The sequence below is a fragment of the Myripristis murdjan genome, chromosome 13, assembly GCF_902150065.1.
Source record: "Myripristis murdjan chromosome 13, fMyrMur1.1, whole genome shotgun sequence".
Classification (NCBI taxonomy): Eukaryota; Metazoa; Chordata; class Actinopteri; order Holocentriformes; family Holocentridae; genus Myripristis; species Myripristis murdjan.
This window is the reverse complement of record NC_043992.1, coordinates 26,308,753-26,335,777: the sequence shown is the minus strand read 5'-3', so window position 1 is coordinate 26,335,777 and position 27,025 is coordinate 26,308,753. Positions and strand designations below refer to the sequence as shown.

Below are 27,025 nucleotides of genomic sequence, written 5' to 3'. Positions count from 1 at the left end.
ATCCATCCAGCAGCAGCCCTGCTAGCCCATATTTCACAGGCAAATCTGCCGAGCGTGCAATAACGGTCCTGCAGCTTTGGCCTTCCTGTTACCGGGATAGGCTGGTGTGGGCAATAAAAGCCTATTACCCCTGCCTCTCCACTCCCCATAATTGACTCCACATCTTCAGTGTTTGCCAGCCACAAACCTTCACCACCCGACCATCTGTCACAGATTCGTGACTGCTCAGCTCCGCAGGCAGCTGGAAGTTGGCTTTTAGGTGAACCTGCTGCAGGAGGTGCTGCTGGATGATGATGGATGTAACATTTGGTGGTCTTGTTGTTAGCAATGCACCATCTGCCAACGCAGAAAGACGCTGACTCTGTTAAATGGGGAGTGAACAGATTCTACTTAATTTTACTTTGTTGAGGTTGATTTATAAGATTTATACACAAGCGTATTTATGTTATTATCTTTGATGCATATGCCTACTGCGGCTGAACAATTAATTCAAATATTATGGAAGGAGCAATATTGGCAAGTGCAGTATCCACATTGCAGGAGCTGTAATTGTTTGATAAAGGTGAAATATGTGACAAAAATATTGTGGCGCTACAGAGATGCCCTGGCCTAAAAATCCTGTTGTCCCAGATGTAAGAACACATGTTTGTTTATTTCCCTAGTAAAAATTACTTTATCAATATGTTTTTTTTTTTCTGTGAGCAGCAAACTGCTGATGCAAAAATTTCTTGTCATGTGACAAGGCCAGCTAATGATTAAGTTTAGAAAACTAAAAGAACTTGCTTATGGTTAAGGTGACCTTATGGTTAATTATGCAATTTATAAAACTTTTGCTTAAAACTTTCTCAGATGATTGGGAATTGGATATAAGTCATTGGATTTTAGTTATTGTGTTGTTTCAGACTACTGCCTGTTTCTAGTTATGTCTCCTCTGGGAAATGCATTTCTCTCACTTCTCTCACTTTTCTTATTAAGTATGTATTTGCACTTGAACACAGTGCGCTTATTGCTGGATATTTCAGGAGACCAAACTGTTGCCCATGACCTGCCTCCACCTGAATATGAGTTGAACCACTTTTTCTTTTCTTCCATTCAAACTTTCAAAAACAATCCATTTCATTTGAGAATATTAAAGCTCATTGCGAGATTAAGGGTTATATTATATGATATCGATAACATTAGTTTTGTTACATTTATTCACAATGGGCGAAGTAATCCTCTGTTATATCCCCTGCTCTCACTCACTGGCACTTACTGACACCGCTACACTATCTGATTCAATTCCATTCTAATCCAGTGATAGGAACTACATTAGAGCCATTTGCTGTCTCTCTCACATCCACCCGCCCTTGTAGCGAATGATGTTTTGATCTCCTTTGCTAGACCCGTATCCCCTTTCCATATCCTCGGGACAGAGAGAGGATGCTGATCACTGCCCTGGCGCTCTCTAACTGCTGCAATGTGTCCTCTGCAGAAAAACTAAATTGACTTCTCTCGCCTCCTATTGAGTTAGTGGGCAGCTCTAGTTTCTCTCTCAATCATTCTTGCTCTCCATTGCCCTCCACCCATGCCCCCGCCCCTCCCCACCCCCCAGCCCCGTCTCTGATTTGTGAGTGTCAGTGAGTTCAAGATTAAAGCTCAGTGAGGTGCAGGCGGTCTCGTGGATATTGCTTTATGTTATGTTCTTTGGTGTAATACCGCTGGAGTGATATTACAGGTTGTATCATGTCTGTTCTGCTCACGTTTAAAAATTTATTTTGGGGGCACCCAGGTGGCTCCCCTGATGGAGCATGTACCACATATCAAGGCAAAGTCCTTACAATCGATTCCACCTAAAGATCGATTCGATTCCAGCTCAAGCCCTTTGCGGCGTGTCACCCCCTCTATCTCACCTGCCTTTCCTGTCACGCTGTTGCTATCAAAATAAAGCAAAATTCCAGAAAAACTTCGATTTAGTTTCTTGCCTTGATTACATAGTGGTTCACACAGTAAATGGTGTGGTACAAACAGTGTCATACAAAAAAAACTTTCATTAGGATTGGTTGTTATCAAAGGACCTCAATAAACCTGATTTTAAAATATAGGACATGGCTGGAACAACTTCCCTCAAACTTCCCCCAGCCGTGACTGAAACACAATATTATTTCCACAACAAGTGAAGTAGCAAGAATACCAGTGTACTTGAAACAAACAAACAAAAAATCAATAGATTAATTGGAAAATCCTGCCACTGTAAGTGAATGACAAAACTGAGCAGATGGACAGTAATCGCATCAATCTGAATGGCAAGAAATCATTGGCTGGCAAGTGTCCCCACTGATGTATACACATAAACTCAAATAGTTGTAAAGCAGTTGTAATTATCTGCAGATTAAACAGTGAATATTATGCAATGGTAAGCCAGGAAAGAGTATGGTAGTATGGGAAGATCCAACCAATTCTGCCTAAGCGGCTCCAACCCTGAACGGGCCATCTCTCTTTTCGGTGAGCTACATGGCATTGCACTGAAGTATCTTGAGGTATCATTTTAATCGTCCACAAGATTCCGGCACTAAATATCAATGGCAGTCGACATGCTGGACGTCCTCTGAAAGCTTACAGGATCCACTGCAAGATTGCCATGTTCGATTTTACATCTGATGGATATTACTGACCAGTGCAACATGTCCCATTTTGGACCAAAACATGCAAAAATTACATATAGCTCAGGAAATGACTTTTGACCGCTCGTAGCAAGCATAACTTTTATTCACATTGCCTTCATCCAACAGAAGACATTGTCCTCGATTACATCTAGCCTTCTGCCGCAGCATGACTGGCTTGGATTGGACTGGGGCACCTACAGTGGTCAGTTTTGGTGCTACTTTGAAACATTTGTACTAAAGAATCAGAATTAGAATCAGAAATACTTTATTGATACGTTATTGATCCCAGAGAGGAAACTGGGTTAGTTCTTGGTTGCCAAGAATTAACAGCATTATTACTATTAATGTTGTAAAAACTGCAAAAATTTGGGACAAAGTTAAAACACCTTTTGCTGCTGCTGAGTGTTGCAGTTCTACTTCAAGACAACAGATGGCGCACTGATCAGCCGTATCCTCACAGAGAGTACTTTATGTAATGGATTTGTGGATGCAATTTGCCCTATTACTATTACTATTAATAGTGTTGATCATTTTATGGTTAACATTATAATTAACAATAATAATAAGAATACTAATAAATATGACGGGAGATACACAGTCCATGTTTTTTTAAATGAAGAAGCAATTAATTTTTTTTTTTTGCCCGAAATGTATATTAAAAATTTCAAATTTAGTCTAAAGCTAATGTTTGTATAATACTGGAGGGTCCTCATGGTGACAACAACCCATTTCTGGGGAGGGGGTTCGGGAAGCACAGGCCTGGCTCTTCCAGTTAAATGTGCATTATGCAGCTTGGCTTCATGAGCGGGATGTCCGTACAACCCTCCATCCTTCTTCTGCTGGTGTTGTTTCTTGGATGACTAAGGAGGTGCGCGAAAGACTGAGGGAGCACAATGCTGCATTCAAATCTGGTGATGCGATGGCACTCAAATCAGCGAGGGCAAATCTGAACCGTGCCATCAGAGTAGCAAAGCGCGCCCACAGTCAGAAGATCCAGGGCTTCTTCCAGGACCCCAGCAACACCAGACAACTGTGGCAGGGCATCCAGACTGTCACCGACTACAAAGCCACACCCACACCCTGCCAGGATGACATCAGCTTCCTCAATGAGCTCAATAACTTCTTCGGAAGGTTTGAAGCTCTAAATAAAAATCCTGCGAGGAAAGCTACCCCCCACCCCGATGAACAGCCACTCAGGCTTGAAATCACTGCAGTGCGGAGAGCCCTGAGGAAGGTCAATGCACGGAAAGCTGCAGGCCCTGACAACATTCCAGGACGGCTGATCAAGGAATGTGCAGACCAGCTGGCCCATGTGCTCACAGACATTTTCAACATGTCACTGAACCAGGCTGTTGTCCCCCCGTGTTTCAAGTCGGCCACAATAATTCCAGTGCCCAAGAAACCAGCCATCACATGCCTTAACGACTTTCGCCCCGTTGCACTTACATCCACCATCATGAAGTGCTTCGAGAGGGTGGTTAAGGACAACATCATCTCCATACTCCCCCCATCATTCGACCCGTTCCAGTTTGCATATCAGCCAAACCGCTCCACGGAGGATGCCATCTCCACTGCTCTCCACCTGAGCCTGGAGCACCTGGAAGGAAAGAACACCCACGTACGGATGCTGTTCCTGGACTTCAGCTCAGCATTCAATACGATCATCCCCCAGGACCTGATATGCAAACTGGAGCCCCTGGGCCTCAAAACCTCCCTGTGTAACTGGCTGCTGGACTTCCTCACCGACAGAACCCAGTCTGTCCGTGTGGGGAACAACACCTCCAGTGTCATCTCCCTGAACACCGGCTCCCCCCAGGGATGTGTTCTGAGCCCCCTGTTGTTCACCCTGATGACCCACGACTGTCGCCCCAGGTACAGCAGCAACCACATCCTGAAGTACGCGGACGACACAACAGTTGTGGGCCTCATTCAGGACGACAACGAACTGGCTTACAGGGAGGAAGTGCAACACCTTGTGGACTGGTGTAAGGTGAACAACCTGGTCCTGAATGTCGATAAAACTAAGGAGATTATCGTGGACTTCAGGAGATCCAGACCCAGCCACACACCCCTCCTCATCAACGACACAGCCGTGGAAGTCGTGAGCACTACCAAGTACCTGGGGGTGCACATCACCGACAACCTCGGCTGGTCACTCCACACCTCCTCCCTGGCGAAGAAGGCACAGCAGCGCCTGCACTTCCTACGGCGGATGAGAAGAGCCTCCCTCCCCCCTCCCATCCTAACCACCTTCTACAGAGGGACCATCGAGAGCCTGCTGACCAGCTGCATCTCCGTCTGGTCTGGGAGCTGTAGGGCCTCAGACTGGAAGTCTCTGCAGAGAGTGGTGAGGACGGCGGAGAAGATCATCGGGACCTCGCTCCCCCCCATCCAGGATGTAGCAGACAGCCGCTGCCTATCCAGAGCCCACCGGATCATTTCTGACCCCACCCACCCCCAGCATGGACTGTTCTCCCGACTGGCGTCTGGCAGAAGGTTCCGCAGCATCCGCTGCAGAACAGCCAGACTCAGAAACAGTTACTTCCCCCTGGCCATCAGACTGCTCAATGCCAAATAACTTGTCATATGGACAATACATTTCTGTGCAATATATCTTTACGGAGGTATGGTTTCTTCAGGCCCAGGGTGTGTAGCCCAGTCCGGGAAACACCCCTGGGATGAAAAGAATTAATTACCTCCTATTTGTGCAATAACCCCCCCCACCCCCACCCCCCCTCCGCCGCCCGCCCGCCCAGCAGCTACGTATGGACAATACATTTCTGTGCAATATCCCTTTATGGAGGTATGGTTTCTTCAGGCCCAGGGTGTGTAGCCCAGTCCGGGAAACACCCCTGGGATGAGGAGAATTAATTACCTCCTATTTGTGCAATAACCCCCCCCCCACCCCCACCCCCCCTCCGCCGCCCGCCCGCCCAGCAGCTACGTATGGACAATACATTTCTGTGCAATATCCCTTTATGGAGGTATGGTTTCTTCAGGCCCAGGGTGTGTAGCCCAGTCCGGGAAACACCCCTGGGATGAGGAGAATTAATTACCTCCTATTTGTGCAATAACCCCCCCCCCCCCCCCGCCCGCCCGCCCAGCAGCTACGTATGGACAATACATTTCTGTGCAATCTTCCACTGTTAACACTGTTTAGTCAGTTGTTTTCTTTTTCTGTTGTTTACATTCTGTTCTTATTGCACTCGTTATTATTTACACTGGTTATTCAGTTGTTTACGCTGCTCAGTCCGTTGTTTACATTCTGTTTTTATCTAGTTATTCTCAATTGCACTCATTATTATCTATACTGGTTATTCAGTTGTTTACACTGTTTAGTCTGTTGTTGTACATTCTGTTTTATCTTATTCTCAATTGCACTCATTACTATTTAGCTCCTGTTTTTTAGCACTAGTTATATAGACCATATCATACCAGTTATATAGACTATATTTATGTATAATATTTATATTTATATATACCTAAACGGTCCCACAATTCCATCTCTGCTGTAATCCGGAAGCCAAGCAACGACATTTCGTTGCCAAAATCTCACTGCTGTGTTTTTTTGTGCAATGACAATAAAAGAAGTCTATAGGCTCTCTATTCTTCTGTCTGTGTTAATGGAGTCCAGCATGATCATCTGTAGTGGTCATTTCTTTGGCTGCAGGAACAGATAATTAGCCTTGCAGTGCTTTAATTTAAAGGTCCAGCCAATCATTCTCACACTCAAAACAAGCCACATTGTTCTTGGGTCGCTGACTTTATCACACAAGCTCACATTATCGAAGCTACAACAAGATGTCACTGATACACATCCAAGTTTACCTTGGCAGACGAGTTCACGCTCAGTTTTGTCGACATATAGAAAATCTGCCAGTGAGTCAAGGTGAGAAGGAGGTCCAGTGTGAGGAGGGAAGGAGGAGGGATGGCCTGAAGCCAAGAGTGCTGATTGGCTGGGAGAACTGATATCATACCAATCATCAAAGTTTCAGTAACAACTTGTACCAGGTTACTGTGATGTCAACATGTAAAGCTCCCTGTGTAAAGGTTGGCAGGTCTGGTATTAATGGACAGTAAGCATCTCTATCTTGAGCCTTTTATTTATTTTTTACAGGTAGTGTATTTTAAGAGGAGAGATATGTGAGATTTAGGGAGAAAAATCATTCTGGGGATTTAAAGTTACTGTGTCACTGTTTTTATTAATTCATTTACAGCTTTCTCTCAACTCCACTTACAGACTGCAGAATACCTCCATTTGTTTGATTAAAAGTGATTTTGAATGTATTTGTGCCCAGAGCCAAACAAAGATCACAATCAATCAGCTTTAGTTTAATATCCCAGAAACCCTTTAGTGAATGAAGAGTGCCAAACAGCAGCAGTAACTATCTGAAGCTGTTTCCACTTCATTTCATCAGTGTGATGGGAAACTTTAAAGACATCCTGTACTGGAGGAGTGGGGAACTGTCAGCGCTAAACCTCTACAAACAAGTTTGACAAGTTGGACTTTGAATATGAGTGGCAGCACCAAGACCTGTGATCACTTCAGGCTTCAGAACAGAGGAGGCATACAGTGTGTGTGTGTGTGTGTGTGTGTGTATGTGTGTGTGCGACACGCGCACATGTATGAAATGAGAGGTTTCACTGACAGCTCAGAGTGATCCTGAACTGTGACTCAGACGCAAAATCCAGTGGTGATTCTGGGAATCATTTTTACAATGTAGAACTGTAGCGTAAAGGGATACTTCACCCAAAACCTATATATTTTGTTCATTTACACACCCTGAGCTCTCTAGAATTTCTGTCACATAATATTGTAATAATGGAAAACGTATTTTGGTTTGGGATATGCTGAACATACTAATGGAGAGTCAATACTTGAATTATGCTGCATGAAGAGTTTAGCAATCGGAAAGGGATATTTTCACATCCCTTTTGCTACTATTTGTTGAAATCGCACATTAACTCCATTGTAACTGAAATGGCTGCAGTTTTTGAAACCTTTGTTCTCTCTGTGGCGGATATTCAAGATAATTCAAGCTGACACACACACACACACACACATATATATGGGGGGTGAAGTAATTTCTTAAAGGCAGAGGGGGGGATTTGTCGTTGCAGTTTGTACACATTATTCAAAGTTGGCCCCTCCTCTACATCTACCTGTCCAGCAGAAAATAGACCAACACAGCATCACTCTGCATCCTCATCCTCTTCTTCAGTGCTCACCGGCCGGTAAAAGACAATCATAGATTCACCTTCATTGTGAGACGAGCTTTGCCTGCTGGGCTTTTTGACTCACTATAATTCCCTTTATATTTTCGTAGCTTACTATTGGATGTTGTGCTATCAATCTGGCACTGTGTGCTCTTATTGGCTGGGAGCTGCGCACCCGCTGCTTAAAGGCTGACGGCCAGCATCTTCCCGAGCTCAGCAAAACAAAAAAATCCAGGCAGAGGGCAGGGTCTCTGCAGATACACAAGCCAACACACACTTCTGCTGTATCATAAGTGATGAATTAGTGGGATTATTTTTGTATGAGTCTATAGATTGTTTTTTAGGAAAATCCTACGCAATCTGGCTTTAGGACAAATTCTGGTGAAGCAGTCAAGCAATCACTCACAGTTGCCAAGTGGTTGATAAGTTTTAAAGGAGCCAAAAGTCAGAAGCCAAAAATCTAGGCTGGTATTTATTTATTTTATTTATTTATTTATTTTTATGTTAAAAAGAAGATTAAGTGAAAATTTAAAGTTTAAGTCTAAATTATGAAGGGATAACTTTCTACCTATATGAGCTATGGGCTCAACATATTTCTACTGCCCAGAATATAGTGAATAATATTTAGTAAATATCTTGCTTACATGCCACTGGAGCATGAACCATTAAGGCTAAATACTTGTCACAGTGACCCAGGTTCAACTGCGGCCCAGTCCCTTTACTGCATGTCATCCCCTCTCTCCTCGTTTCTCTAATCTAATCTAATAAAGCAAGAATATCAAAATAAATAAAAAATAGAAATACAATGTAAATAAGGTCACACACAGTTAAAGTTTCCAAATACCTTACCTGGCCTCTCCCAGAACAAGCAGATCATGGCTTGCAAGGTAAACCAGTGGCCATTTCTGTAATGCTGAATAGCTACTCTGCAGTAGAGGGACCCACACATGAACAACTCAGAGCACACACATTTCTGACACCAATCTCTGTTGTACTAGTCATGCATATTTGCATTTTGCTAGTTTGCATGTGTGCCATACTTTTCACCCAATCACAATGGCGCAAAAAGCTCCAGGTGACATTGAAAACACAATGTTTCCAAAATGAGAACCCAAAGTCTACTACTGTGTTTCTGTATTAATATTACATCATCTGAATATAACAGCAGTACAGTTGGGTATCATTAGGAGTTGACTATTACTGATACTGCTTTACAGACATGAGAATGTGACTGGAAGATTGTGATCCTATGTAATGCTTGCTCCCGCATCACTAGTTATTGTCTTTGACACAATTGAGGGATGTTGCTGAATTGAAATTACACATTTGGAAAAGTTCCATCTAACTGTGAAACAAATAAACATCACCGCCTTCTGCTCTGTGTTGACAGAGAAAAGACAGGCGTTTCACTACAACAATAGGCTACTGCTATACTGTAAAACATCTGAAGGTGGTTAAGGCGGCCGACACAGCATTTCATCAACTGGGTAAGGTTCCATCATGATGAGCAGCAAAGATAACGCAAAACAAAAAAATTATCACAAGGAGAACTCACGACTAACATTCCCTTGAAGCTGCAAGACTAACAGAATCACTGAGATTGAGACACCCCAGAACAATAATATCAATTTTCTGTGAAACAATCGCAGTATCACCTGTACACAAATAACATGCTTAAGTAAGCAGTTGAAGATAATTACTATGACACTGTTATTTATTTATTTTTTTTCTTGTAAAGGGACATCTAAATCCCACTACCTTTACCAATTTATGAAATGTAGGTTCAAATGTAGGCCAAATTCACTGCACAATGTTGAAATACAAAACAAACAAACAAACAAACAAAAAAACATCATCTTACTACATATATCAAGTGTAAGCCTCATCACTAATTATTTTCTCTAATAATAATTAGAAATATCAGAGAAACTCAGCTCCCTCCAAACGGTCACACTTTGGTAATGCACATATAAATGATATAGACCCTTGTGTCCAAACAAATGGAATTACCCTTCATTTGATCCTCTCATTAAACTCTACATGTATGATTGTGGTTTCTTAAGGTCCGATTAGATGGACGCACTGTTGTTGGATTACCACCCAAATTTAATTTGGCTTGATTATGAACTCAGCGGGAGGGGCGGAGGGTCTTGCCCCGGGCTGCCCCGTTACCCTGATTTATCACACTGAAGAAATAATAGCCTCTCCTGTCAGTCACTGGCCACTGTATGTAAGATCATGTTATGTCGACTATTTTTGAGGTTTTGGAGGTAAATAATACCAGGAACCTTGATGTCTCTGCCCCAAACACACACAGACACACTCACACACTAACACACTCACCATAATAGAATAGACCAGAGCGACGATGCTGACGGGCCAGACGGGGCAGAAGCAGGAGATGATGACCAGGAGGAGGTAGTCCCGGGGTGGCGGGGTCTCCTGGACGGCAGCGTTCCCGGTGGAGGAGGTGCGGCTGAGACTGACCCGGGACGGGGAGAGGGGGGCGGCGGCCAGCTGCCCGGCAGAGCCCGACCTCAGCGGGACACTGTGGCCGTTCTGGTCAGTCTCCAGGCTCTTGTCGCTGCCCATGCTGACGGTGAAGGACGAGGACATTTTCATGCCATTGCCCCCCGGCTCGGTGGTCACGGCCAGAAGTTTCTCCGTCTCGGCGGGCTGGGCGCCTCCTCTGCCCTCGCCCAAGTTGGATTTCTCAAAGTCGGTGTCCGTGTTGATGGCCATGTTCACGTGTCAGAAAATAACGAATTAAAATCAGAAACAGAATACTGGAGTTTCTAATTGGTTAGTGGCCAAGAGGCTCTAATTTTCCATGATATTGCACTATTATTTCTTCCCCTTAAATTACAATCTTAACTTTGATTAAATAACCAGGGGATGTGGTCACTGTATCGCCACATGAATAAAAGTTAGATTAACTGAAAGGTGATGTGCCTTGGAAAGCTCGGGCGTAATGGATCTACCCCGTAAACTAGCAATCAGAGAAGGCACAGAAGTAGTGTGCTTCCAATAGATATATACATCATTCCTCCTCTTGAATCGGGATTTCCTTCATCACACATCCGCAGTTTGATTCATTTTCCAGAACGCCTCTGATACAAAAAAAATCCTTCCCTCCTCTCCATCCATCCAAGGAGGAACACATCAGTCAGAGGAGCTCCTGTGCCTGTCTTTCCCGCCGCCTTGCGCCATTCCCATCACTTTTCTTGTTTGTGTATGAGGTGAGGGCTTTTCTCCACCTCAGCATAAACAGAGGAGGATGAGGATGCCAAATCGTCTCCTCCTCAAGCAGCCGCCACACAAGGAAGTGAATTCCTTCTTATTCCCTCCCGTGCAGTGTGATGCGCCCTGGGGCTCATCTCCGCGATGCAGCAACACAGCGACAGTCCTCAACTTGGGACCAGTGTCAAGTCGCCCATAATATAATGGAACTTCCGGTTAGACTCCTCATAATAAAGGCCTTATTCACTAATCAGGTTGTTTTTTTTTGTTTTTTGTTTTTTTAGCGGCACAGTATCAAAATGAAAAGTAAAAACACATCAAAAGAATAATTATAATAGACCTACAAGAAAAAATAACTGTATTTGCTTTGTTTTGTTTTCTTCCAACATGTCCATGCAAGATGCAATCAACCAACCAATCAATCAGTATTACAGAAAACCTTCATAGGGTCAATCTCAAAGCAGCTGCTCCTTAATGTTAGACATAGCCATTAGACTCAACATATTGGGACTTAAAGGCTACAATTTACAGAATATAAATTATCTATCTATCTATCTATCTATCTATCTATCTATCTATCTATCTATCTATGTGACTTGTCTCTATAATGTAATGCAAGTTAACCTTCTTCCAAAGACACGCCTAGCCTTTTATTTTGAAGCAAAGCCATCCAGTTTCCGGATTTTATTGGCTATTTTAGGTTAACTTGACGCAGCCCAAGTTGGAGCAGGGCAGTGCGGTGTGGAGCCCCCTCCTCCTCCTCCTCCTCCTCTTCCACCTCCTCCTCCCTGTCTCCTCCTCTCCTCAACATCAGCACCAGAGGTTTATGGACGACAGCCAGCGAGGGATTGTGCTGCTATGCAGAAAATTCTGTAGCCCGTGTTTTTCGCTCAGGGGCAAGGTCCCCCCAGGCACTGCCATACATTGTAAATTAGCTCTGTAAATCAGTTGTCTAAATAGCATAGGAGGAAATCAGGTTTGTGCACATTTACAAAATGTTTTATTTGATCCACACAAGGGAAGCCCGACACAGAACCCCCCACCCTTGTGGATAATCTTGTTTGATCTACAATATGAGCTAGACTTTGGATTCCCTTTTTCAATTTTCATTTCAAGTAGAGCACGTCTGACTGCTTTTCTCAACTCCATGGCATGAGGGAAGTGCCTGTGAGCTCTTTTACTTCACCTCTCTGCCTCTCACCATGAACACAAATAGCCCATCATCAGACAGTTCCCACCACAGGCGTCTTCTGTCTGATTGCTGCTCGGTTGAGGTCAGACAAAAACAGCAGAAATTTCTGCACTGGTAAATGCAGTTGTAATGGGCTGGATGGTACTGTAGCATCATGAATGCTTCATCACGGTCCTCTTAATGAATCATGGGTTTGTGTTTGATCCACTTTTATTGATTTTCCTAATCATTAGATGGTGCATTAGCGTCAGCTTATTGTGCAGTAGATTGCTTCAATTCCCCAAGCTTGCAGCCTACACTCACTGTGGCCTGTGGTAATGATGGAGGAGGAGTGCGGGAGGAGATGAGTGGGGATTCCCTGAATGAAACCAAGCCCTCTCTGTGATATGTGTGTGTGATGTGATACTATTGATCTAGTATTTTATCCATCAACACACACACACACACACACACACACACAATAAAAGTTTATTGTTCATCAATGTCAGGTGTTTTCCTGAGGCACAGAGATAGTACTCCTCCTTCAGTCCTCTCATTAAAACAGTCTCTCATTTTTCGCTAGTATCTCTCTCTCTTTCTGTTTCCTTTCATTTTGCCACTTTTTCAATAATGCTGCCTCCTTCTTTAGTCCCTCTTTTGTACTCCTTAATCATGATTTTGACCTTCACTATCATAACAATATCAATCATATCCAAATTTAATGTTGAAGATGTATATAATGTACACTTGTGTTTGCACTCAATTCCCTGTTAGTCTTGAAAGCCATTACCAGGAAACAGATCTTCTCTCACTTATCTCTGATGTGCAATACAAAGGTTGTTACTCCAGATGTGCAATATACATGTGCAGCTGAAAAATACATATACATCTGCGGTGCACTGATCATAAAATATTCAGTCATAAGAACACTTCTGTACAGCTGTGACATACTTTGTTGTGCATACATACTAACTGCCACTTATTCTATGTGTATTTCCTTTTTATTTTTCTTTATCCATTTTGTTTTTCTTTTTGATTTTTTTTTTCTCTTTTTTGTTTTTGAGTGATATATAAGTAATATATGTAAGTACTAGATGCTTATGTAAACCGGAGCCAAATTCCTTGTATGTTTGAGTACATACAAGGATGAGTTCTGATTTAATCTAATTCTAACCTTAAACAAAAGGTAAAAAAAAAAAAAAAAAAAACATTGGCTTTGTAAGGGAAATATATTGAGTTGGTGCAAATGGAGGTGAGGAGGCAAGAGGGAAAGCAGAAGATGCATCCCAAACCGAACATTTGGATGAACCCTTGACTCTTCGTGAAGATGTGGGGGCTGCCTGCACTGGGGACAAATTTCTGCAACTGGGCACAGAGTACCACCTTGTGGACACACAGTGCACTTACAAGAGAGAGAGAGAAGTATTTTTTATTTTATTTTATTTTACAGATCAGCAGAGTGGCACTAGTTAGTGACTACTCCAGTCCCATAACATCACTCAGGAAAAAAAAGATGAGAATGATATATTTATGACTTTTAGCCACTTTTTCTTCTCTAGCCTTTTGCTTTTCTGACTCTTAGTGTCTCAGTCTGTCCGGTCAAAACATGCCCTTGTACTTGTCTTTGTCCTCCTGGTTCTTCTCTTCCATGCGCATGTTAAGCCGAGCCAAATCCTTCCTGACGGCCTTCTTCATGCCGGGGTCCAGGTCCAGCACCCTGCTGAAGTCCTGCCGAGCCTCCGCCTCGTTCCACACCTCCATGTGAGCCTTGCCACGCAGGTAGAAGGCCTTCACTATGCCTGGAGGGAATACAAACAAATTAATGTTTTACCGGAGGTGCTCATGTGAGGAAAAGACATAAAGTGAATCTCACTCCAGTATTGCATGCCAAAGCAGAAAGCTGAATTAGTAAAAGTGAAACATTTGCAACAGATCAGTGAGTTGAACAACAGTTTACAAATCTCTGGCACATTCACACGTAAGAGGCTGTGCGTATTTGCATTTCAGTGCAGGCAGCATGGCAGATATATTTAAAGCTGCCATGAGGGTGCACACACTGGAAACACATCCAGGCTGAATAAAGTGCGAGGGTGTCATGCCTACACAGTGTGAGCCTTTGTTTCACGATGATCTAACTGGCTGGAATGTGACGAATGTCTATTTAGCGATGGAGACATTCTCTGTTTTGGTATGTCTAAATAAACCCCCGCTTGATTACACCAGAGTCACACACATCCCATCATTCTTCGTCAGTGTCCACCTGGGTGCTGGTTGATAATATCGCTAGTGTGCTCGATGACCTCGTAGTACTCCTCCATGCAAAGCAGACACTGGCAGTAGTTGAGTGTGAGGGTGTTGGCCATCTTCTCAAGCTTCAGCCATGGAGCCTCCCAGGCCTTTTCCTAAATGGACACATATACATTTAGGCATCACTGGCACACAGATCACATACAGATCCTGTTTTGTGCATACAGACACGCCATGTTACATACCAAGCTATTTACATATATTTCTGGCAGGCTGTTATTTGAAAAAAAGACCATAAGAGGAAAACTGAACTTGGAAAAAAAATGTTGTGCTCTCACTGATCTTGAGAGTGTGTATTTCAACGACATTGACATTGGAATGGAATGGTCTTAGAAATATCAGGAATGGTCTTGACGTAGAACTCACGCAGAGTAAAAACATATTAAACACTTTAATAGAATATACAAAAGATTTTTTTTTTTTTTATGACAGGTACAGGGATGAGGAGAGGGCTTTGTTCATCTCAAGAGGAAGATTGATGTTGAGGGGTAGGACCAGACAAACAGTGAGTTATTTTCATTTTAAATGTTCAAAAGAAACTAAACTAGTCACCTTGGTCTGAACATTTTTGATGCAGATGATGGCCTCCTTGTATTTCTGTGTGGCCTCCTGGAGGCGTCCCTGCTTGTAGAGGAGGTTCCCCTGGCCATGGAGCACGGGCACTGCCTTCAGCCTCTCCTGGTCACTCAGAGCCCATGTCTCCCTTTTGTAATCATTGGGATGCTCCACCTGTCACACACACACATGCAAACACACACATATACACAAGTGGGGCTTTAACCAAGATGTATTAATCAGTTTTAAATGCTTAATTTTTCTTGGAAGTGCAGCTGTAATTTAATGCCGTTCTGCTCTTTGCTCAGATGAGTCAACGTGTAGCTGCCTGTGTATTTTCTCTCACCTTGACCAGCTCCAAGACGAAGTAGAGGGGCTGTGGTTCCCTCATCAGCTCATTGAGGTCATCATAGCCGAGGCTGTGATAGGCAAACATGTTAGCCATGCCACATGTGTGGATTTGCCATTCGACTGGATCTTTCCCCTCAGCGATGCGCCTCATGCTCTTGGCCACGAGTGGATAAACACCAGTGTGCTGGACAGAAGAGAAAGTCACAAGAAGCCAAATTAAAATAGAATTGAAAAATACTAAATGCAGTATCCCCTGGACTGACCGTCAGTCTACTCTAGAGCCAAGACTGGAGACAACAGAGCATTTGCCATCAGGGTTCCTGTGCCTTTCTTTCTGAGGACCGACACTCATGCAGTGTTGACTGACAGAATGACGGTTTATGCTGTATGTCAGTCAGCTTGCATATATTTTGAAGCTTCTGTTTACTGTAAATTTTTGGGCATGTAAGCCTTTTGAGACTGTAAATAAACTTGAATACTGAAAGTGGAAGAATGGATTGGGAAAAGATAAATGCAAATGGGAAAAAAAACATCTTGGATATACTACTCTGTTTATATTTCAATTAAACCTTTTCATTTATATTTACTGGCTGATTTTCTTTTTGTGTTTTACAACTGTATTTTATTTGTTTATTTAATATTTATTTGACAGGGACAAATATAAACTTTAGAAGCACAGACATTTTTTTTTTTTTACAAAATAGTCTGATACCACATATAACATTTATAGCAATAAGTTAAAATACATGACAGAATATACTGAAAAAAAACTTTAAGTTTTATATTAACTTTTCATTTTTGAAACTGTGTTCTTTTTCTTATCTGGTTCTCATCTTTACATTTTTATGTAATTGTTCCAAGCAGGACAGAAAATTATAAAGCCTTGAAAAAAAAAAAAAAAAAAAAAGAAAGAAAGCACTGGAATAATCATTTAAGTGACAGTTTCTCTGGTCAGCTGCACATTTTGTCATATCCACATGACAAGGTCGCCCTCCCCTGGTCAGCGCTGATACTACAGCAGAGCCTGACGCTGTGAGCTGAATGAATGGAGGCTCCGCACTCTTACGTTCAGGGCAAGCCACGCCCACAAGAGCTGTGATTGGTCCGAAAATTCATTGTGCCTTTTGCTCATTCGTTAACACAACCTAGATGTGACAGCCGGGACCCCCCCCGCCCCCCACCCAGTCAGCTGTAACCCCCCCTCCACCTGCGGGCTGTGCGGAGTTTCATAACAAGACGTAAGCTCCACCAAATCTAATGGGAGTGGAAAAGAGTCGGATGAGCTGACTCAGCAGGATTCACAGCCGATTAGTGAAAGGTGAGGCTGCTGCAGATTAATGACAGTGTGTTTCAGCCCCATCTGTCTCTGCCGTAAAGCAGCACTCTCTCTCTCTCTCTCTCTCTCACACACACACACACACACACACACACACACACCAGACATAGCAAATACACACATAATCACAGACTAGACGCAACAAACACACACATAAAGAGATTAAACAAATAATCACACACACACACACACACACACACACACTCAGAGAGACACTGATCCAAGAGGGCCAGACTTTTTGGTGAAGGTCCAAGGACATTTGTGCTTCCTCTGATGAGACTAGACATACTTTGTGATCCTCATTCATTAAATTTCAAAATAGCAGTTTGTCTCTGCACTCTGCACTTTGTCACCAATATGACTTTTTTTTTTTCTGTAAGCCACAGTGTGCTCATCACCTGCAGGAGTGCGATTGTGTTGTTGGCTGCAGAGTTTGAGACCGAATTTGAGTCATTAGTGGCTGATAGCAACAATTTGAAATTTGATTAGTTAATTTATGTGACTTGGGAAGACAAAGTGGCTGCATGACCAAATAGAAAATTAAAGCTGGGAACTAATCAGTTAAAATGAGAAAATTAAATAAATTAGGACAATTCAGGGAGGCACAGATGGAAATCTGGAGACATTTCTAGGAAAATACAAGCAAAGAACCAAATCAAGGGATTGTCCCCTGAAAACGGGGACGTCAACCTGCACAATAACAGATTTCACAACTGGAATGGTGTTCAAACAGAAAGACAAAACATTTCTTTCAGACGCAACACACAGGGCGTTCAAACCAAATCAAACACTTTGCCAATAATTCTGAGGCAATCTCAGTGTGAACATTTGTTGTGAAGCACGAGTAATGACATAGGTCTGTGTGTTCCACCAGCAGACATGGTGCACATGTAGCCTGTTGGCCCTGTTTTGAACTCAACTTCAAACGACTTCACAGTGCAGCCAGTGTTAGCGTTTAGCAGCAGCTAACCTCCACACAGCTCAGTCTGTTCATTAATTCTGCTTCATATGAGAGTCATTGGAAGGGCCACCCTGGATGTGTTTGTTTTGTACAGTGTGTCATGGCCATGACAGCCATTATGCACGATATGTTTATGCTTTATGATAAAGCTCCAAATTTAAAAACGTTGGCACATCTAACAATAATGGATTATGTCTTGTTTTGTTGCTCTGGGAAAATCTTATAATGAGGAAGTTGTTACTGGAAGTCATTGAAAGCAGGCGTCATGACTTCCACAGAATAACACTGAGGTGTACAGTCAAAACTCTGAAAAAACAACAACAAAAACTAGTGTACTGTACAAACAGTGTCTACCAGTGTGCCTATGTGTGTTTTATTTTGAAGCCTGCTGAAACGGTAAATCAGTATGTTTTTGCACCAATCCACCTTCCAGTATTTGTTGCAATTAAAATAAGTTCATTCTTTGCTCACTCACAATAGTGTCACACCAGAACTCGGCCACCTCTCCGAGCCTCATGGAGGACAGCAGAGTCTCCCACACGTCTAGTTTGAACATGTTGCCCACCACCATCTCCATGGGCGTGCCCACCACCTTGCTGTCATCTATCACGGTGCGCTCGTCGTTACACAGCTGGGTGCGGAAGTGGAACGTCACCTGCAGGACGGGAGGAAAGCATCAGCACTGGTTGAAATGCAGAGAGAAACACTCAATTAAATGAAACAGCGCTTCTTAAAACTCTGCAGGGGGTGGACGCAATGTAAGGGGCACCACATGGAAAAGGATTTGATGTAATTAAACCTCCAGCGCAAAGGCATCCACACAGGTGAGTCATGTTAAGTCAAAAGCAAATGTACAGTTTGTGTCAGTTTTAAAAGCTGTCTGACAGTTCACACTTTTTATCCAGCCATCACATTTCAAAGTAGCTGGTGCCTGAAATGCAGAATGTCAGTGTCAAAAACTGGTAGATTAGTTAAAGAGGCAAGGGGAGCAGTCTTTATAATCATAAACCAATGAGGGCAGACTCCATCAGCAAAGAGGATCAGGAATCGCAGGTCAAAGTTCACCGACAGCGATAGATAACAGGATTAGATTAACATGACACAAAACTATTTCCTCACAAAATCTATCAGTTGAATCAACGTTGCTGGAAAACTGCTGTCAGCTGTCAGAGGTATATTAAGCCATTCTACAGGATGAGGTGTGCTCAATGTGCAAACACTATTCCTTTCTGATATTCCCATATTCAAAGATGATAATGCCCCCATACAATACAAACTGCTGGAAAAATTGAAGAGTGGTTTCGTGAGTGTCAGGATGATGAAAAATGCTTTCTAAATGTCATTATGGGAAGTTCCCGAGTGCAGAGAGCAAAGCAGATTTTCCCGTTCTCAGAAAAAAAAAGCTGTCACACAGTTTCCAAAAAAAAAAAAAAAAAAAAAAAAAAACTATGTCATGAGACTCTGCTGGCATAAATAGGCATGTGCTAAGACTGCATGGCTGTAAAACATTCAAGGAATATAGAGCTGTTTTACAAAATTCAAGAATGTTTTCACGAACACCAAAATGATCTCATTTATCAAAAAGGGCCAGCCCCTCTCCAGCAGGACAACCCCTTCACGTCTCAAAGACGCAGAGGCTTTCCATCTTTAAGACTGATCCAGTCTGTCATAGCACCCAGTACAGGATTTGTATGGCTGCCATCCAACGAGGACTGAAGCAGTTCTGGAAGGTTCTTGATATGCACACATCAGAGGAAGTGTTTCCATTATTTTGCACAACCCCTGTTGGTACGTATGGCCACAAAATGGAGAATGGGCCTGTTTTTATTTGGCTCCCAAAGCATTCAGTTGCTAAGTGAGACCAGTTTTATCAGTGTGTATTGATTAATCCGAGCTAAAATAGGCAAATTAAGAATAGAAAGGAAGGATGATCAATAAAGCCAAATCAGCATAGGCTCTGAAAATATTTTGGTCATTAAAGTGGTATTAAGTTGCTAATATACGACCTTTATCAAACCAAATAACTGGCAACTGACAGAAATTGCAATAACATTAAATTACAGTGGCTTGTAAATGACAAATGGAATTCACAATATTGAAAGTAACTTCCTGTCCAAATGTCGCTGTTGTTTACCTGAAGTTCAGCTGTGATGAGATGCTTATTTGTGCTTTCAATGAGACTTTTTTTTTTTTTTACTTTGTGATTGTTTCAAATATTTTACCTGGTGTGAAAAAGATTTGGAGGCCTACAGTACCTTTGTCCCCGTGACGAATTTCGGGATCTGCTCTTTCCCTCCGTACAGGATGGTTTTCTTGATGCCCTCCATCCCCAGCAGCATCGTGTCTTCCAAATCCGACATGTTTACAGCTATAAGGTGTGGTTCACCCTCTGCAGCTACACGTACACGTCCTGTCAGTGAGTGTGTGTGTGCACTGTGTGGGACACCACATGTGTGAGGGGTATGGATGTAGATGTGTAGCTCCTGTTGGATTAGCCTAGGTAGGGATAATGAGATTAAGAAGCTGGGTCCCCCCTCCGTTTACACCTCCTCCTCCTCCTCGCGGGTTTCATCGTGCCTCTGTTGCCTCTCGGATCAGCTCTCATCAGCACTTTTTCTCATGACTACAAGCCGCCAGAAGCATCCAGAAAGGAAAGGAGAGAGCGAGAAAACGTAAGGAATGTGGAGTGAAGTGAGCTTCTGGTTCGCTGTTCAGGCACAGGAGCAGCAAGTGCATCACATGTACATAAACAGTAAATAATAAACATGCAGAGTTATTGTTTTCTTAGGGCTGCATGGACAAATCTGTGTCCAAATCTGTCAAATGTAAAATTTAAGAGTTCATTTGCAAAAACAGATAAAAGCCATTCTGAAAATGAATACTCCTTTTTCACTGATACTGCTTGGAGTACACACACACATACAAACACACACACACAAAGTATGATTTAGGATAATAAACATTATGCCAGGCGAAATAAACGTATAAAAAATAGAAATAAATATAAAGTAAATTTTAATAAAATTCAAAAAAGTTTAAAAAGTTTTAATAAATTGAAATGGAGATATCTGTTTTTGCAAATGAACTCTTCAATTGTAAACCCACTTAATTTCCTTCCCTCTGCCCCCCACCTCCTAATAACAACAGCCCCCTGTAACTTGCTCCAAAACACCCAGATTACACTCACACATGAAGATAGAGAAATAGAAAAATAGATACTAAATAAATAGTTACTTTTTTTTTATTTCTCTTCTTCCTCTTGATTTTATCATTATCCCCCCCCCCATCTCACATCTCTGTACCTTACTGACCCTTTTAATCCTGTGCCGTATCAGTAATGCAGTATTGTTACCCTGTTAAGTGTCATTACTTATGTCTCTTGCTTGGTTAATAATAAAAAATAAAATAAACAAAATAAAATGATCCTCTAAGAGTATAACGGTGTGTACAGAGACAGACAGAGAGAGAGAAAGCGAGAGAGAGAGAGAGAGAGAGAGAGAGGGATGGAGGGAGAGAGGGAGAGAGAGAAACAGAAACATAAATTGGAGTATGAGAGTAGGACATGGTTTCCATTCCAGAGGAAATTTCCTGGATTTAGCAATATGTGGATATGGCGATCCGAGCACCACACTGAATACTGAGAAATGGTAGCACAGACAATTACTGTATGGACTCCTTGACCCTTTCTATTACACATCTGTCTCCCATCTGGGCAGTGTGTGTGTGTGTGTGTGTGTGTGTGTGTGTGTGTGTAATCCAAGGCTCCTGTAATGCTTACTAAAAAAATCTGTAAGCAGTTTAAGGGGCAATTATTCTCAAACATTACCCAGTGTTAAAGTCTTATTCTGCACTAATTGCACAAAAAGGAAAACCCATAACTGAGCCTTGGCAGTGCTTACAGTTATATAACTTTATCGCTTTGTTCTTCCTTTGTGGAGCAATACGAGAAAGTAGGCATTTCATCATATTTTATCAGACAAAACTATCTTGTTATCAGTATTGAAACAAGAACTCTATATTTTTGCCTAGGACAACAATCTGTTCTTGTGGTTTATTCTTTTTTTTTTTTTTTTTTTTTTCCACTCATGTGACAACCAGGATTGGGCAATAGTTCGGTATGTACCTGGCAGCTCTCCAGGACAGAGGCAGCACGGTGGTTTAGCGCCCTCCTGTGGAAGACACTTGTAGGGGCATGCATGTGCACATCTATGACAGTACCAAGCGTGGCCCTTTTAGAGGTGCTGGTGGGAAAAGGTCCCAGGCGTGAATGGGGGGTGGGGAGGGGGGGCAGGACGGGGTGATCAGCAGTGACAATTTAAGACCACATTAATGTCTTCATCCTCTCCATAAAATCCTGAGACAGTCGCCTCCTTCTGTTATCCGATCTGTGCAGAAAAAAAGTCTGTAGCTCCTTCTGCCAGAAGTTGTGAGAGATGCCATGTCACACTGAGAAGCAACTACTAAAGCTGAACTTTAAGCATAATTTTAAACCTCAGCCTGCATCCATTTTACACTTCTTTTCTTTTCCTTTTATCCACATGTGATTTCTTCTGGTCTAAATGCAGGCAATATATTTAACGGCATGCCAAACTGTCAGTAAAGTGATTCTCAGAACACATTCCTCACTTTCAGCAGCAGAGTGCAGTTTCACCTTTTGGGCAAAATGAGCTGTGCATTATAAGGAAACTTTAACTTTTTTTTTCTTAGTTTAAGGAAATGTAAACAGAAACTCTTTTCAAGTATGGTCCCATATGGATATTTTAACATTGTTCATTTTGAAATGTAGGCTCTATTCATTTCCTACCTGTCATTTTAATTGGGGTTACATATTAATCTTAGTGACAGGTCAGAAATGCGGGTCAATTTTTTTTCCCTTAAAAGGAGATTTGCATGCTACTGTGCAAAACCATCCATAAATTAGTTTTTCCAAAGCAGATTTTTACATAATTTGTCCCTAAAGAGATCTCTTTTAAAAGATTTTTTTTGTATGCTATCTTAAACAGCTCATAGTGAAAAGAGTGAAGCTGTAAGGGCTAGGTGTCTCAGCCAGCAGAGCCACCAGGATGGTCCAAGTGTTTCCCCTATTACACAATTTTACCCCTGTCTCTTTCAGAGTCTGCGCACATCACTTGATATGGTGGTGAATTTATGACAAAATATTTTAATAACTATACTTCAAATTGATTATAGTTCAAATAATGATGCTTCTTTTCTGTTTGAGCTTTTGCTGCCATGTCCTGTGTCCCTTCTCCTTCACATGCAAGCATCAGAATTGAATATCACTGTGGTCTTGGAAACACTGAAACACTGAAAATGCTGCATGGGCATATGGCGTGGTGCTTCTCTGGGACTACACGTTTGCGTTGCTATAGTTACAGCCTTTTACATCATTATATCATTTAGTTTAAGAGAAGGCTGTAATATCATGCATCCATTTTGATTAAAAAAAAAAATCAGGGCTTAATATGAGTAGCTGGCCTTATGACTTCATTCTGAAACCTTGGGGAGTTTTATAAATGGACTTGAAGTAGAAATTCAAAGTTGTACCTCATTTCTTACATCTGATCGTTTTTCTCCTGCCGTTGAAAAGGACAGAGAGAGAGAGAGAGAGAGAGAGAGAGGGAGAGAGCAGCTATGCCTCCCACCTGTTGGAGAGGTAATAGTGTGACGTGTGCGCTGTAACTCAGGCTTTGTGTCAGACTGACTCATGTTGCTTGCGTCACACCGCCCACTCCTCTCTCTTCTGCTGCATCTGTGTGTGTGTGTGTGTGCGAGCGTGCGTTTATATATGTGTGTATCCTTGCTTGCGTGCATTTCTGAATCTGTTGCATGTGTGTTGTGGCGTGGGAGCATGAATGCGCCACAGTGCATTTATGAGCACTCATGCATATGTGTGTTTGTGTGAGGACATATCCCTCGACAAGCTGTCTTAGCCACATGGGTTACAGCCCATCCTCCGTCATATTTAGCCCTGATGGAAGACCATTGCTGATGCATTAGTTCCACTTTAAGCATGTCACACTCTATTTCTGGAAAGTACAGCCATGGAGTTCCTGGGGCGGAGCAATTCGCTTCGTAAAGGCCATTCATTCATATACATAACGCACGGAGGGAGGAGGGCTCCTTCCATGACGCAAAACAGACACGCACAAAGAATAACGTCCATGAATGTGTAAATGTATTGTGTTTATGTGTGTGTGTGTGTGTGTGTGTGTGTGTGTGTGTGTGTGTGTGAGAGAGAGAGTATCCTCATTACTTTCCTCATCAGCGACATGTACAGCTGACCTAGCAGAAGCAAAGTGAATAGGAACATCCAATAAGAGCACTGCGGGGGCCCTTGTCTAAAGAGGAGTGGCATGACACACACTCGCACACACACATCCACACACACACATATGTGAAGACCGGGACACCTTGTCACTGAGTGTTCAGCTCCTCTGTGTGTGTGTGTGTATTCCTGAGGTTGAGGATAAGTGACAGGGTGGAGGTTGCACTGATGAATCACAGGCTCTCTGGCCAGCTGGATACTTCCAGGGAGAGTTTCACACAAGCTCACATTTACAGAAACACACTAACACACACATTTACACACACACACACACACACAAACACACACACACACACACACACACACACACTGAAAATGAGACACAAAAGCTTTTTAAACCCGCACACACCTTAATCTACCTTCACACCTACATGCTGTTCCCCAGACTTACACGCAAACATTTTACACACTGGCGGCCGCACCCTGTTGTCTGCACACACACACATACACACACACATACACACACCAGGAACATGCTGTCTTTTTATTAAGAGGGATTGCTCCCTGAGAAGCACAGCCATGCGCACATTGCACTGCCCAGGAGCTGTACCTTCAGTTAGAAATATGGATTACATAGACTGCTTCACACACGCACACACACCACACACACACACACACACACACATGCATACATGCACACATACACACACTCACACAGGAGGCGGTGGAACAGAATGCTAAATATCTCCAGTGGAGACGTCTTGCCAGAGGTTTCATCTGTTCTGACTTTGGAAGGAAAACATCAGAGAATTCCAGGCTTGGTTGAATTTACATCACACATTTACTCACTCTCTTTCTCTCTGGCACACACACACACACACACATGAAGACTGGAGATCACATGTTTGCATCACCTGAACTCATTCAGCCATATTTTCACGCTGACATGATTCATGTTTCTTACCAGGGGTGTTGTAATTTGTCGGTATTGATGATGGTTTTGACGATAAGCAATGTTGTTCTGCTGCTAAATTTGATTGTTTGTTATATATTGGTCTTCTTGTTCTTGTTCTTGTTCTTCTTGTTCTCCTTCTTCTTCTTCTTCTTCTTCTTCTTCTTCTTCTTCTTCTTCTTCTTCTTCTTCTTCTTCTTCAGCTTCTACCACTACATCTAATAATAATAATTCAGTCATGACAGCTCATGTATTGATTTTGGTGGTTGGTCCCACAGTGATGAGGCCTCTGTCACTCTGCAGGATGCTACAGTTTTACTGAACAGATCAGAGGCAATACATTATATATATATATATGACAAAATGAAGAGTGACATAGCCTGATTTCTTATCATGATGTGAAACCTCATGATAAACTATGTTTTATGTAATGAGGCAAGTCAATTAAAATCAAATTCTCATTTACAATGACAGTCTGGCAAGAGGCAAGGATGATTTTTTGTTGTACCTGTACCAGTGCATTGCAAGTATGTGATGCAAAAACATGAATGATGAAATAATCAGAAAAGACCCAGGTGTTTCAAAAACTTATGGAAAGTATCATGGAATTTTGCAAATAGACAGTTCCAGTTTTATTCAGTGTGCAGTCATTTTGCAGACAGCAAGCTGTGGACTGTAAGCATTTATGAAGGATAAATTTAAACGGTGAAACTGTGGATTTCACCTCATTGCCGTATATATTTTTGCATAGCAAGTACCCTTGGTCTGATAAAGCCCAACCACCACTTTTTTTTGTTAGATTTAACCAATGACATGGATATGATCTGGGTCATGGTGGATAGAAAAGTTCACTTAATGAAATGTATGACTTGCAGTACCATATCTTTATTTCTCTCTCTTTTTATGGGAACATACATGTTATCCATGACAAAATACCATCTTTAAATCCATTCAAATTTAATTGAATCAATTAGTGCTACATTTTTGAGCTTACACCCCACAGTATCATTGAACGGCCTAAACAGGGGAAATGTCCAGGGGAATGTACACACCCTGTCAGTCATGATGACAATGCAGCTGACAAATGAGGATCATTGCAGTTGTTCCTTTTCCCCTTTGCTGTGCTCTGGTTCCCCAGATGAGGAAGTAAAATTGGTAAGACTCCCAGTCCATCTCTCACATTTCCTCCACCAATCTGAAAGGGATAAGCAAGATGGCAACAGTTCATTCAAGCCAGTCAAATCCCCCGGGCCACAGGGCATTTTAAATTTGGGATTCATATTTAACTTCATATTTTCTCTATCTTTTTTCATGTTGTGTTTATGCCTTATTTATAAAAAGTGACCAAAATGGGGTAAAGCTGTGCACACAACTCCCATTTATAGATTACAAATGTCTCTGGAATTTCAACAAACGTCAACAAGCCTCCTCCAATGTATGTCCAAAACTAAACTGTGGTTGAACAAGAGTTTTCTCATTGTTATATCCTTGCAACACAGAGTGTCGTGTGCTGAATTAAAAAAAAAAAAAAAAAGGCTTTTTATCACAGTTGATCTCTTTCAGATGTGGGGATATTATGACGCAAAGAGGGAAGTTTTTTCAGGTAAAATTCAAGGATTGTGACCACAATATTGTAGATAATTGAAGATTATTGAAGATAATTTTTGGCGTCACTGTTTTATGACAGTGACAGTAGAGAGAGACAAGGGAGAGAGAGGGGATTACAATTCACATGCAAAGGGCTGTGGTCAGATTCAAACCCAGGCCACTGAGGCAAGGACTCTACCTCGATATGAGGCACAAGCTCCATATGGTATTGTAGATTTCTAGGATCATATTTCAGTATAGGACTTCTTTTTATTTTATTAACAAGTTCCCAGTTGTGAAAAATGCATAATGTTAGGCATTGTGGCCTCATCCCAAGCTGCATGTCTTTCAGACCAGCGCCCAGTCTTGAGGGTTGGCATCCAACACACAAAACACTTTTTTTTCTCCTGTGTATCAATGGGACAAAGATGACCT

At 42.3% G+C, this 27,025-nt stretch overlaps 2 protein-coding genes across 2 annotated transcripts; both read right to left on the bottom strand.

Moving 5' to 3' along the window:
- Positions 1 to 9,513: 9,513 nt before the first annotated feature.
- On the bottom strand, positions 9,514 to 11,057 carry trarg1a (trafficking regulator of GLUT4 (SLC2A4) 1a). Its single transcript, XM_030066372.1, has 2 exons — positions 10,198 to 11,057; positions 9,514 to 9,517 (listed from the first exon to the last, which is right to left on the bottom strand). Exons 1-2 carry the CDS (start codon positions 10,602 to 10,604, stop codon positions 9,514 to 9,516), a joined length of 411 nt encoding a protein of 136 aa, XP_029922232.1. The 5' UTR covers positions 10,605 to 11,057.
- A 2,629-nt stretch (positions 11,058 to 13,686) lies between these two features.
- Positions 13,687 to 20,265, bottom strand: aipl1 (aryl hydrocarbon receptor interacting protein-like 1). Its single transcript, XM_030066993.1, has 6 exons — positions 20,039 to 20,265; positions 18,259 to 18,438; positions 15,482 to 15,670; positions 15,133 to 15,309; positions 14,534 to 14,675; positions 13,687 to 14,072 (listed from the first exon to the last, which is right to left on the bottom strand). The coding sequence occupies exons 1-6, from the start codon at positions 20,141 to 20,143 to the stop codon at positions 13,873 to 13,875; spliced, it is 993 nt and encodes a 330-aa protein (XP_029922853.1). The 5' UTR covers positions 20,144 to 20,265; the 3' UTR covers positions 13,687 to 13,872.
- Between the last annotated feature and the right edge of the window lie 6,760 nt (positions 20,266 to 27,025).

Coding starts and splice junctions, on each gene's coding strand:
- aipl1 (XM_030066993.1), bottom strand. CDS start 20,143: ATGTCGGATTTGGAAGACACGATGCTGCTGGGGATGGAGGGCATCAAG. Junction 15,310..15,481: donor TCGTCTTGGAGCTGGTCAAG/GTGAGAGAAAAT, acceptor TGTGTGTGACAG/GTGGAGCATCCCAATGATTA. Junction 14,676..15,132: donor TCAAAAATGTTCAGACCAAG/GTGACTAGTTTA, acceptor GTGTCCATTTAG/GAAAAGGCCTGGGAGGCTCC.
- trarg1a (XM_030066372.1), bottom strand. CDS start 10,604: ATGGCCATCAACACGGACACCGACTTTGAGAAATCCAACTTGGGCGAG.